General features: G+C 37.5%; 1 protein-coding gene across 3 annotated transcripts in view; it reads left to right on the forward strand.

The window, feature by feature from the left end:
- The window catches only part of EXOC2 (exocyst complex component 2), a 128,350-nt gene extending 114,738 nt beyond the window's left edge, over window positions 1–13,612 (forward strand). For all 3 annotated transcript variants that reach the window (XM_054193557.1, XM_054193559.1, XM_054193558.1), the window contains 5 exons: window positions 1,976–2,031; window positions 5,184–5,306; window positions 7,621–7,682; window positions 9,502–9,561; window positions 11,809–13,612. In XM_054193557.1, the coding sequence (XP_054049532.1) occupies window positions 1,976–2,031; window positions 5,184–5,306; window positions 7,621–7,682; window positions 9,502–9,561; window positions 11,809–11,902 (395 nt within the window). In that variant the 3' untranslated portion in view covers window positions 11,903–13,612. The remainder of the gene's footprint in view (window positions 1–1,975; window positions 2,032–5,183; window positions 5,307–7,620; window positions 7,683–9,501; window positions 9,562–11,808) is intronic.
- The last annotated feature ends 334 nt before the right edge of the window (window positions 13,613–13,946 follow it).

Below are 13,946 nucleotides of genomic sequence, written 5' to 3' on the forward strand. Positions count from 1 at the left end.
AAAAATCACTAACATAACAAGAAGTTATAAACTTGCAACCTAGTATACTATGCCGTTTGACTTGTTGTTGGTTTAGTTTAAATGGAAAGAGTGACTGAGATTTTTCAAGGAAAAGAATTAAAGATAGCGAGAAAAGGCATTAGAGATGTTTTGGAATGTGTGGGGAAAGGCTTGTATTTTTCTTTACCTTTTTCAGTTATTTGCATCTCTTGCAGAGTGAAAACAGAACAATCCTTCTAAAAAGGTCTTGATTCTTTTGGTTCAGCAACCAGACTGCTTTTAGTGAGAGCAGTGAAGTCTTTGACGCTTGCCTCTTTGCTATGAGCTTTTGAAACAGAGACTGTCTTGATACATGGGCCTGGGTGCAGAGCTCGGCTACATGCTGATCGCACGTTGGAACAAGTCGCTGTTCCACATCTGTCCCTCTGCTTTCCCCCAAGCACCCTCACTTCCAACAGGAAGCCTGTGATGCCCTCCAGGATGCACCCTCGAATCTAAACTCCAGGCTGCATCACGTTGCACAGTTTAGATGCAGGCAATGAAAGTGTTCGTACCTTATGCAGGGCAGGGTGGGGAGGGGGGGGAAGGGGGGGGGACACAGTCCTGTCATCCTTTCATCCTACTTTTATGAAATGTTTGTCTATAATTGTCTAAGTAAGAAAGAACAAGTTTCTCCTTTTTAGATCTTGAGGTGAGTTGTGGAACCAGTGGTTAAAAAAAATGAGCACAACTGAGATGGCAGTTGTGAGGTGCTACTCTGTTCTCCCGTAAAATAACTCATTTTGATGATCTCGGGTAGCTCCTTTTAAAGCTATTTTTTGTAGCAGGATTAATTTGCTGCATCGGTGTTATCTGAGGAAAGGTGGAGCAAGTGAGATGAACTGATTAAAGGTTCACTTTGTAATTTTTATAACGGCAGCCTTAATCACACTGTGATCTTTGAGCTGTGTGGTCCCACCAGTCTTTGTCCATGATTCTGATCTTTTACTCTTGATTGAATATACCGAAGGGAGTGATGGGGTCATTGCAGTTTCTCTGATTTCTGCAAGAGTAATTGAAATCAGAAGCTGAGGTCGTGTGGATCGGTAACCTTCTCTTGTTGCTTTGTGTTGCACTCCTAACGTATATGCATACTGTAATGAGTTAGATGCTTTCTAATTTGCCTTTGCCTACGAAGTGAAGTGGCCAGAAAAGCAAATGGGGCAATGTTAGATGCTTGCCTATTTTAGGTCTTACGCAGTGGGAGTCCAGGTCTGGAAAGTTACTCCAGAATTACAGCAGCGTAGGGGACTAAGAGGCTGTCCTAACTAAAGCATACCGTTCTGGATGTCCTTCTGTTTAGAATTCCCTCTATAATACAAATTGATAAGCGTTTCATATGCTTGGTAAATAAAATGTTTGTTTGACTTCTCCCCCCTCCCCAAGAGGAAATTTCTACTAAGGCATGACATCTCCTATAAACTGCCGTGAGTAATATCTTCTGAACCGCTTTCAGAGAAATGAGTCCTTGCTGTTTCTATCTATACTAATAGTTTACAGTCAGAGAAGCTGATAAAGTACTAAAATCTTCTTGAAGACTGTTGTACAAAACCCCTTGTCTTCTGTTTCTTTAAAACTTACTGAACTGTAGTGCGTGTTCTGTGCCATGGTATGTGTATTCTAGCAAGACATCCAGAATTTATTTTTTAATAATGCTAGGTTTTTATTAAATTGGGTTGCCAGAGCAGAAGAATACTGAAACAGGAACCTACTGGCTTGTTTAACCTTTTGCTGTAAGGAAACGTGCCTTTCTCCATTTGATTTGAAAAAGGAAATGCAGGTGGTGTGGCTATGGAACTTTCTCTTTCTGCCTCTGATTGTAAAAGTGCTAGTGAAAGAATGAAAAGAAAAAGTACAGTATTGAACAGTAAAAAATTATGTCTTTGTTGAGACAACAGAATGAAAGTAATTAATTATCCTGTTTGTTTTGTTTCAGGTGTCAGAAACTATTTGAAAGAAGCATTAGTGAATATTATTGCTGTGCATGCAGAGGTGAGAAAAACTTCAGATTGTTTCAAGCTTACATTCATATGAATAATTTTAGTGTACTTTGCGTGGCGAATCCTGGCTTTCATCACCCCTGAAAATTGCACCTCAGTTGAAGTGTCTTCATTACAGATGTAAGTGGTTTGGGTTAGGTTTAGCCAACCAAGTATGCAACTGCTAACTTTTTTTAAGGGCAGGAGGAGATGAACAGTTCCTGTTTATCCTCACTAACACTCCATTACACCTTTTTGTTTCCGCTATCTGATGAAGAGAAAAGCCAAAATCTAAAGCTCAATTCTGCCCTTTTCATGCAGATTAAATATATATATATAGAGAGAGAGAGAGAGAGGGAGAGATAGATAGATACGATGCTCACTTTCTCTGATTAACTTTGTTTTCCATAACCTATGAAAATGAGCTTGTGCTTTGCTTTGGAAGAAACATTCAACATATGCTACTTGGAGTGAAAAGGCAAGATATATCATTCTTGTACATAGGACAAAAAGTGGAAATGTAAAACCAGAAAGTTTTACAGTCTCTGTACAGCACAGACTGTGTTTGAAATACTTAGGTTAGTAATGGCTTATGATAGGGAGTGCATATTAAAATAAAAATATTATTATTAAAATAATATGCTTGTAGAGATGCAGTTATTTGGCCTTTTGTGATAATATGCAGGAATTTTCTGTAGTCCTTTAAATTGCAGTCCGTGTTCTACATACTCCTTCCTTCTAATCATCAAGAGTGTTACCAGATTACTGTTGCTCCTGATACAAGCATTGGTAGTAACATCACTCTTACCTTTTAAAATACCACAAGTATTGCTGCTCTACCTTTTCCATCTACTTAAAATCTGATGAGATGCACTTGAGGGTTTGTTTGTTTTATTCCTCCTTAAATTACAGGGATTCATGTAAATTCAAATATGTTTCAGAAACTTGAAATATGACTTGCAATATTTTTGATTCAATTTCAGTATTTACTTGTAGCAGTTTTCACAGAAGCATTGCTGATTATAGCAAATGCTTCCAAATGAGGGGATAAGCAACAGCAAAAATGTATACCACCATGACATTCATTTATAATGTTGTTTTTGGTGTAGTGGAAATTAATAAAAATGAAAATGAGAGTTTTTGCTTTAAAAAAGTCAAAGGCATTTGTGAGCTAATCCTGTAAACGTGCATAGTCGTTAAATTGCTGCAGCAGAAAGGTGCACTTCCTTGCTGACTTCATTGAGACCGATACTGATTTTGGCCCAAATAGTGTTGCCTCATAAATTTCTAGATGTGAAATATTACAGAAATATGAAAACATGTGTCAAGATGAAACCCCCATTTCCACTGTTTTCTGGTGGAAATTTTGTAAGCTGGGTCAGATTTAAGTTTAGTTAGCAAGGCTGCAAGTTTCTGTAGTTTGAAACAGCAAAAATTAACCATCAGCTGAACAGCAAGCACGGACTGAAGCGGAAAGAAAATGTTTCTCTACCTTTGAATTCAAATTTAACTGAAATCAAAATAAGGGCTTCTTATTGCAAATTTGTGATGATTCACCATTGCTGAGAATTTTTTTTCCTGGATTCTGTATAGTAACTTCAAGAGTGCTCATTGTGGGAACAAATATTCTCTTCTCAGTAGAAGATTTTTGGGTGTGTTCCTGGTATGTTTGTGTTGAATTGCTCAGCAATATTTGCTGCTGAATAAGGTGACCCTTTCCCAAATCGTTACTGAGGGTTTTTGTTGTTTTTTTTTCTTACCATACAGCTAAGTGTGTAACTTACTTAGCTTTTGTAGGTTATAACAGGTTGCATGTTTGAATTAGCAATAGTAACAGCTGATAGCTGAAATACATGTGGTCAGTGTACTTAAGTGTATGGTGCTGACCTGCCTTCTGGAATAGTCAGCTTTATGGGATCCCTGATGCATAATTCATTACTTAAATCACTGAAAACTGTGTAGGAATCTTGTATTCTTTTTTTTTTTCCCCTCCTTAATTTACTTTTACACGCATGACTACCTTCTGTCAGTTACTGTATTTCCTTGCCAGAGATGAGATCTAAACTTCACATAAAGCAATGGTATTCTCGCTAAAAAGTCATTCCACTACTTAAATTTTTAGATCATTTTAAAGCAGAAATCAGGAGGGTAATTGTTTAAAAACTCTATGCAGTTCATTTTCCTTGTTGGACCACTCCAGTCACATCATCTTCAGTTCCTTGTGTCATATTCTCCCGCAAACCTGTGCAGTTTTATCATCGCCTTTAAATCTTGACACAAGTTTCATCTGTCTAACCTACAGTCTCACTTCCTCCTATATTCCAATCTCTTGGCCTGCGTTTTTCCCCAATTCTGTGTAGAAAAATCATATTACTTTTTTTTTTCTTTTTTCAATTGACCAGCAATTTCTCACTTCCTTAAAGCTCCCTTTAAGGAAGATTGGTTTCTTCGTGCTTTCCTTCAGGCATAGATCTAATGTTTAATTTTGTGTTGCAGTTGCTATTCTGAACCTCAAATGGAGGATCCAAGTACCGCTTTAAAAAGTTATACAAATAAGCAGTTAAAAAGATTGACTTGCTGCATGGTAAAAACAGTGAGGTGTAATGTTTTTGCCAGTGAACTAGTAAATGGTGGTGGTGGAAGAATCTAAATGAAAATCCATTACACTGCCATACTCTTAAACCCTTTCAAAGGCTTATTTCTGCCACAGAGCATAAAGACACTAGCCATTTAGCAGTGGTCAAATATAAAGGATTCTAGAAGAAACAGCAAAATACACGGGTAAAAAATGTGTTTGGGTCAGTCAGTCGCATAACCCTGAATTAAAGGTGCTATCTGTAAAACAGGAGTCGGCGTACAACAACATGAGTACCTGCATCCATCAGCAGAGAGCACGTATTTTGAAGTGTCGCTGCTTTTAGGCCTTGCAAGAAAGTTGCTGTTATCACACAGCTAACGTTGCTATTAACAGAGGTGATTGGCTAAAGCGCAGGGCAAGCATCAAAAGAAATCGTTCATATTCCAGTTGCTTTTGGAATTTTTTTGTCCATTGGTAAAAGTGAAGCGGTCCTTTCAATCAAAGTGTTTAATGCTTTTTACTGAAATGTTACTGTAGAAAATATTTCTGTTAACATAGCTATTGTGTTCGTGGTGGTTCTTTCATAGGTGTTTACCATTTCCAAAGACTTAGTTCCTCGGGTAATGTCAAGGGTTGTAGAAGCAGTCTCTGAAGAACTGAGTCGACTGATGCAGTGCGTTTCATCCTTCAGCAAAAATGGAGCTTTACAGGTACCCTCATACTGTGTACCGTCGAACATCTGAACCTGGGAAAGAGAATAACAGAGAGAGGGGTATAATCTGTGTATTTGTTGGATTTACTGTAACAGTGAAAGCAAGGAGATAAAAAGAATTAGTATACGACCTATTTCAGATTTCTGGATGAATACCCTTTGGGATACTGGTTCTTGGGTTTGATTATGTTTTAGTGTTGTCTTTGTGTCTGAGTGCGTAAACGTTTACCTCTACCCTATAAGGTAAAAAGCATCATAATGGTATCTGTTTGAAATATTGTTAAATGGTGTCTTTTGCCTGTCATCAAAAAAATTACTTTAAAAGTAAAAACAATTTTGTGATATTTTGAGATTTAAAACATTTTGAAAATATCATGCGGTAGGAACTTCCAGGTCTTTGCAAAACTAGTCACTTGTCTGTTATACTGTTTCTACATTAGCACTTTGTTGCAGCACAGGTAGAACAGATATTCTTACACTGCCTTCTTCATTTACGGCTGGATTGGTAGTTGTACTTCTATTCGATAAGTTTTAAAGGTTGCTAAGAAAAAAATGTTTTTAAGAAGATCCCTTTGAGTCAATAATTGCTATGGCTGTAACAGGCAAGAAGAGCAAAGTCCCAGTTTTTGTTGTGCATGACAGCATTCTTGCATTATGATGGGAAAATAATTGTCCAATTGCAAGCTTTATTTTCCAGTTGCTGGTAGTAGTTGCATTGGATGGAGAATTAATTTATGAAGATTGCAGCCGAATAAGATTGACTGCCTATTTAAAACCAAGTCAATGAACAGCAAAAAAGCCACCCTGTATCAGTTTTGTTTGACTAGACAACCCATATTATAAACTTGCTGCCTAAACCCGTGATTGAAAGGTTTTTTTCTCTCCCTACTGTAAATTTATCGCTCATGGTCATTTTCTGTTCCTTTGAGCATAGAAAATCCTGTCTGGCAGACAGCAGCAGTGTGACAGTGATCTGAGCCTGGTCAGACTGATCAAAAAAATACCCATTCCTGAAGAGAAGCCTGAATCTGTGTTCCCACGTCCCATGAGCCCATAAGTTTTGCAGAGTTTGCCCTTCCACCATGTTTATTTAAACTGTGGTACTTGAGAACGTGACACTTCCCCATGGTACTACTACCTGCTAAAATGTAGGAAAGACTCCAGAATCTTATGTGTAGGACTTCAAAAAGGTCTAAGCTTGGCGCACCATTCAGAAAAATGAGAAACATTCTGTCGTGAGAAAATAATTTATTATGAGTATAAAATTGGTGGGTGGCTATGTTGTACTTTGTGACAGAAAGTTCTGGCACTAAAAAAGCATAAATCTCAGCTGGCTTCCTACCTAGGGAAGAGATGAGGGGAAGACCAAAAAAGCCAAAGCCTTTCATTAGAACTGGAATTAGATGTCTGTGTTGCATTAAAAAAATGTTTTGGTTTGGAAGAATAATGTCATATTAGTTGAGTTAATTGGATTAAATTTTATCTTTATGATGAATAATATCAATTTGGATGAAGTTCACTTCATATTTTTAAATGAAATGACTTAAAGTGTTGATCACATGCAGAATGTTTCTATTTCATATAAAACCTGAGATGATAATAATTACTTTTCAAAGCCTAGAGGATGATCTGTGAAATTTGTTTAATCTTTGAGTTCATTCTCCACCATAGTTTGCCCAGGTGAAAATTTATACCTAGACACACGGTACCGTGCAGGACTAAACTCCCCAAGATCGTGTCACCCACCAGGTGACAGACAAGAAGCAGAGCGCAACCATTCGACTTCCTCATCTGATGGAAAAAAATAAATTCAACAGGAAAACCAAGAATAAAATGTGTATTGACAGATTTTTGTACTCTTGGGTTTCCTTCCTCCCTGGCCAAGCTGTGCTGTGAGAAGTAAAGCTCACTGTATTTAATAAAAAAAATTTAAAATGAAATATTAAAAAAAAAAAGACAAATTAAGGTTGCATCCTTCTATCTTTCTATCACAGTACAGAAAAGATGAAACAGAAACGAAGATTTATTACTGTAACTGAGAAACAAACCAATGTTTTTTAGACTGCTACATAGTGACCATGCAAACAGTTTGACTTGAATCAAAAGTAGGAAATTGTTCTTTTTAGCAGTCTTCTGACATAGCAGCGTGGCAACGAAAAATACAGGAAACAAACTGTTAAAAGCTACGGCTGCTTTCAACTGCAGCATGCAATAATATTTGCCTCTAAAAAAGATGAAGCTTCGGGATACTGGTATTCACTTGATGAAAGGACGTTGTGCCATTGTTTCAATATTTGTATTTCTGGTTTTAGGCAAGACTTGAAATCTGTGCGTTGAGAGATACCGTGGCCATATACCTAACACCTGAAAGCAAGTAAGATGTGCTGTAATATTTGGTTTTTCAATGTAATGGAATCCTTGGTAAACATGCAAAAGTACATAATGTAAATTAAGGATTAAGAAATTTTGCTTCAAACAGAATACATGATATACTAGGTAAATATACAAAAAACAGATTACTAGCAAAGCTTTATCAGTTGAAAGAAAATAATTACTTTTTTTTTGGTTTACTTGCATTTTTGGAGACAAACTAGTATTTGCCACTCAAAAAAAAAAAAGGACAACTTCTTAACAGCAGTTCAGCTGCTGAGGGAAATGATGCTAAAATAAGAAAAAAGCAGATGTCACTGAGTTTTATACAGTTTTTCACAGCGATCTCATAAAGCACACGGCAAAGAACCTACCAGGCACGTCAGAGAGGCTACAGAACCTGGCATTGGCAGGATCCCCTTATAGGGATATGGAAAATTAGGACTCTCCACAAGCTAGTACAATACCCTACTCCTTTTCCACACACCTCATCAGGAAAAGTGAATTTAGCTTCACACTGTCTCTTAGAATTAAAGCCCTCAGAAGGCTTTCAGCAATTTATCATTTCTCAGTGAGGTGCACGATCGAAAATAAATAGTGTGGAACAGATTCACACATTAATATAAAGGGAGAAAGAAAAGCATTATCAGCATCAGTGGTTGATGCAGTCAAGGTATATAAAAACAAACTATGATAGCTGTCAGCAGTTTTGAGTAAAGTTGATTGATTGAAATTTCTAGGTGATTGTGTTGGGGATTAGATATGGGCAGGTTCATCCATTATTTTAATTACCTACGCTTATCCACTATCCAATGTTAGGATTGGCATTACATGTTCCCACAGATGGCAATTTGGTCATCTTACGTGATCAACAATTTGTAGGAGAGATTGCAGAGCTTAAGGGCCTAATGTGTCTTCACAGAAGTGTCACAGAGAGTGTCCGAACATGATGAAGACCTCTAAATGAAAACCACTTGGCACTGGCTCAAGTTGGATAAAATAGAAGTGGCGTTGTCGCTAATCAGCATAGAGGCAAAGCACAGTGAACCCTGGCAGCTGAAGCTTTGTAGCTGCCTTCTTATTCCTGGACTTGTCACTAGTAATAGTTGCCACAAGTCACCATATTAGTCTTTCGATGACAAGATTGTACGTATCTTGCACAGGTCCAGCATAATTCTGTTCCACAGCTGTTACCCAGAGAGGTGCTGAAACCCCATCTTTGGAGTTATTCAGAACTTGACTGGATAATACCCCAAGAAACCTCCTCTCACCTCGAAGCTGGCCCTACTTTGAGAGCGGGGTTAGACCTGAAGACCTCCAGAGGTCCCTTCCAACCTAAATTATTCTATGAAACTACATTACCTCAGTGCAAACCTACCATCATTCTCTCTGTAGGCCCCCTTCTGTAGGGGAGAATGCAGTGACCTGCCTGCTGAGCACAGAAAGCCAAAATAAATGTTTTTATCCGTGCTTCATACTTCGATGGTCGCTTCGTTTGAGGCAGAAGGCAGGCTGGCAACTACCTCATTCTTGAGGAGTCCAGGATGTCAAGCACAGTCTTAAACCAGCTGCTGATTTAACATTTCCCGTTGATGTCTATTATACGTCACATTAAAAGTGTCAAGAGACCTGCTTGAACCCATGACCCCTTTATGTTCAATTTGCACATGAATGTCAGGTGTCGAGTTAATATTTTGTTAATTTGTTGAAATAGGGATGGATAAAATACAGCATATCTCCATGGAATTTATAGAGAGAAACTGTGAATGCTGAGACTTGTACTCAGTATTTTTTGAATATGGGTATTTTTGTTTTCCTTGCAGCTCGAGCTTTAAGCAAGCTTTGGAAGCCCTGCCCCAGCTTTCAAGTGGAACTGACAAAAAGTGAGTATGATGCACGTTCTTGTCTCCTTTGTGGTCTCTGGAGCCATTGCTTTTTGCTGTTGTATCAGAACTTTGTTATAAGAGGGTTAGCGTTCACTGCATTTTACCCTTCTGAATTACAGAGCAGAAGCCTCTTCGGACAAAGTGTAAGCTAAGTCCTTGGCTTATTAAATTGCACAGAAGAGCTGATGGCTCTGTGGCATATCTCTCTTGCCCATCCTAGTCTGATCAGTTCAGTGTAGCTTTGTATTTATTTTGTAATTTATTTTAGCCTTCCTTGGTAATCCTAAAGTTTCTGTGGGATCCATTGTCTTGTCTTACTGAATTTAGCAGAAATAAAAAAAATAGCCAAGGAACAAAAGTCCAGCCTTTTGCCAGCTGATATATGGGGAACTCTCAAAACTGGCCTGTTACGTTTTAAAAATAAGTAAGAATGGTCTTGTGTTTCTTCCTTAACATCAGGAGGAGGAGTTTTGGGTTCCTTCTTCCCCACCGTAGGAACCTTTGACAACCAAGCTATTTTGCTGCATCCAACCTAGTATTTGGTAGTCTGTTTCACAAGCATACCTTAATATAGGGTAGTATGGTAAAATTAGGATGGATTTGTAATGAGTATATTAGTGTAAGTATAAGTATTTTGAACTTGAGATTGGTATTATGGTACTTTCAGGAACTGAACTGCATCAAATCAGTTTGCACTTAACAGTCACAATTTAGAATATTTTGTAGACACATGAAGAGACTGTTTGTGCAGCCCCTGGTCTGTGGACTGTGCCTTCTTCCAGATGTCCTCTGTCTATTTACTCAAACCTGCTCTTCACTAGCCACAACAAGTCTCAAGATACCTCCTTGCCTTACTTAGCTCTTATGCTTTATTAAAGATAGGAATCAGTTTTGAGTAAGGAGACTTCTTTCAACTCAGACTTTCCGAAACACCTGTAGATTTTTTTTTTTTTTCACTTAGTCACAAGCATTTGAGCTGCATGGGACAGATGAGAATCAAGAACTCCATCATTTTTACATCTGCCTCAGAGATCTGAGCCCTAGACAGTGCAAAACTTGTTCTTTTTTCTAGGTCGTTAAACCATAATTGTCATCGTTACAGGCAGCGTATTGTAATCTACACGTATTTATGTAAAATAACACACATTTGTGCACTGATTTAGAGCTATTCATTTCTGTTCATTCACAGTCATTACTATGATACTAAATTATGAGTGTGGCTACATTCATCTTCCAGAGGACCTGCTGAGGAAGCAGATACTGATTTTGTGGTTCAAGTTGTTGTTCTTGGGTTGGTTTGGGTTTTTTTAACCTACAGTAAAATTTCTTCTGTTACTGGCTGTTCAATAATCACAGCTTGCCAAAATGTTGAGGTGATACCTGTCTGCCCTACCTAGCTGTTTTTTGAAACAGAGCAAAAAGTTCAGAGAACACATCCTTCTCTAGAATACAGGGAAAATAAAACACACAGGCATGATTGTAAATCTTAATAATGCATCTCCACTCTTACTATGATTAGCTCCTACAACAGAGCCATCAAGACCCTTGGTCCTAACCTGTAGCTTGTGGATTATAACAAATATTATCCACTGCACCGAGAACCTTCTTGGCAGCTATGTAGGTGTAAATGAACCATTCCTATGCTCCAGAATGAACTCATACGTACTTTGTTATCTATGAAAGACAAAATCACATGGTTGCAAGTGAATTAATGTTTCTCCTAGAACAGTCATACCATCTCTGATCTTTCAGTCATGATACTTAAGAGAAATCAACAAAATACCTTCCAAAGACAATTTGAGAACTGAAATTTGCAATTCAGCTGTACACGAAAAGCCATAGCCTTGGTAAGGGATACTGGTTTTATGGTACATAGTCTGGCAATTTCTGGATTTTCTTTACAGATGTGTAGCTTATGACACTCTCCATCAGTCCTTTTGCCATTGTGTTTTGCAAATATGTTTCTCTCAAGGTGATGATCTTTATCTGGAAGGAAAGCCATATAAAGGGCTATTTCATCACCTTGATACAATCTCTGTGGCTAAGTCCTCCTCTGGCCACAGATCATCCTGACGCGTTGGTATACTTCTAAATACCTATAATATTCAGATATTTGAGTAGATCCAATGTTAGGCCCTTTATTTAAGCAGACAATGTACTTGAATTCACAGACAGAACAGCCAAAACTTGGTAATTGTTCCCTTTTCAGAATCTGATAAAGTTGTAACTATTTTCCTTTTGCAGGTTACTAGAAGAGTTACTAAATAAATTTAAAAGCAGCATGCACTTGCAGCTGACCTGTTTTCAAGCTTCTTCATCAGCAATGATGAAAACATAGACAACGACACAATGCAGGCAGCTCGAAAGACAAATGTGATTAAACGTCACCCATTTTTTCTGTACTTCTTCAATTCTTTTTAAGACTGAAACAAACGGAATTTAACTGAAAAAGAAATTACGAGATACAACTCGACGTAATGGTGTGGGGTATCCTGCTGAGTGAGATTTCTGGTCATAAATACCGTGATAAAATGGTTTTCTGTCTACTGTATTTCATTCTGTGGAGGGGATTAAGCCAATTTTGTTTACATACACTCTTCTTGGCTGTATGTTCATGAAGAAGTATTCATTGGTGTGCTGCAATCTCAGTTTCATTTGTTAAAAATACATTGAAATGTATTTTTAGCAAATGTCACCTTAAATTTGGGTATTACGCATGTTGTTCAGTGTATCGATGTTACTTTCTAGATGTAGAGTGATACTGATGTAAGTGACTGGAAGACTCAACTTCTTTAAACTATTGAGAAGTATGTAATAAACATTACGGCACAGCTGACTATTAAGTGTTCAGATACAATATGGAGAAGGACACTGCTTCTTTTGCATTTAAAAATTATCACTCTTTTTCTATTTTCATCCACAGTTTTAATGGTTGTAAGTCTGATTTCTTGTGAGGCTTTTTCTTTCTTGCTTCTTCTGTAATTAAATGTGTTCCTGCCTCTTTTGTTTCTCCCTTCTATTGGAATATTGGTGGTGATAACTTTCACATTTGAAATAAGCTCTATCCTTTCATTGGCAATTAACAGAAAAGCGCTACAAGTTTGTAAGAGTAGTAGAAGCTTTTTTAAAAAAATGCTCAAGTAAAATATTCTTTGGCGTTAAGGAGCAGGATAGTTAATCGCCTTTCGCATAGTCAGAAGTAAAGAGCACAATGTGTCGCTGGTTTTGCTGCTTCCTTCGTACTCCTTTTGTCTCTTCTTGCTCCTACAGGCTTACTACCACTGTCTTCCTCTTCCCTCTTGTTAGTTGATCCTCTTTTCACCACTAGTTATTGAATTTGTCTGGAGGGGGATAGGGGTTAAGAAGGAAAGAACAGTTTTGCGGCCGTTAAGATGTAGTTACACAAAAGTCAGCAACCATGTTCCCAACAGGGAAGATTTGACACCGACTTTCATTTTGGGACTTGATAGAAGATACAGGAAGTTATAACGGAGAGCAACTAATAGAAAGAAAGTGGTCTTGTTTTGGGGGGTGAGGGGTGGGTTTAATTTTATAACTGAAGTCATGACTTGCAAGTAAATCATGGAGTAATAATGTATTCTTTCTGTATTTACAGTCATTTGGAGTGGGACTTTTCAGAAACAGTGCACTGAATTTTCAAACAATTTTTTAATGCCAACTCTTTTGCCAGTTCAGTTACGTGCTTTAAAAATACTGTGTACAGTTCCTGTAAGATGAAATAATGAAGAAACAGTTTGATGCACGCGTATTTACTCGTTAAAAAAAAAAAAAAAAAAAAAAATGTGTCTAAGTAGTTAATAGCATGTTGAATGGAAGTTTGAAACTTCAAATATATGTCATTATTGGCTTTCAGGGAGAATTGTTAAACACCTGGAGCAATGTTGTTTTGTTAAATGTTGTCCATTCTAAGCTGGTTATAGTCTCAGCTGCTGATGTTACCTGAAATAGTCATCCAGTTAGCTCAATCTGTAACAGATTTTGCTTCAGAATCATAAAACATTAATAAATATGGTCATATTTATTGGCTCTTCTTGAATTCCTCACTTTTTGAGCATTGTGATTTCTTTATGAATTTTGCCAGTCTGCATTTTCTACATTTGTATCAGACAGTGTTCCTAAGTATCGAAAACATTTTATCATCTGTACTGATTTAATATATATTCAGGCATCTCTTTATTGTAACCTCGTTCTCTTGCTCATCTTCTGTTGCAACAGCTTGTTGCTTATCTTCAAAACCTAGAGTCAGATGTTTGTGTTTAGTTGCCTTTCTGAAGTAACGCTTCAGAACATGTCATTGAGAGCAAACAGGAGAATAATGTGTGAAGGATCAAAATATTACTCGAATTCAACCTGATACGAAA

The sequence above is a fragment of the Rissa tridactyla genome, chromosome 2 (assembly GCF_028500815.1).
Source record: "Rissa tridactyla isolate bRisTri1 chromosome 2, bRisTri1.patW.cur.20221130, whole genome shotgun sequence".
NCBI classification, from domain to species: Eukaryota; Metazoa; Chordata; class Aves; order Charadriiformes; family Laridae; genus Rissa; species Rissa tridactyla.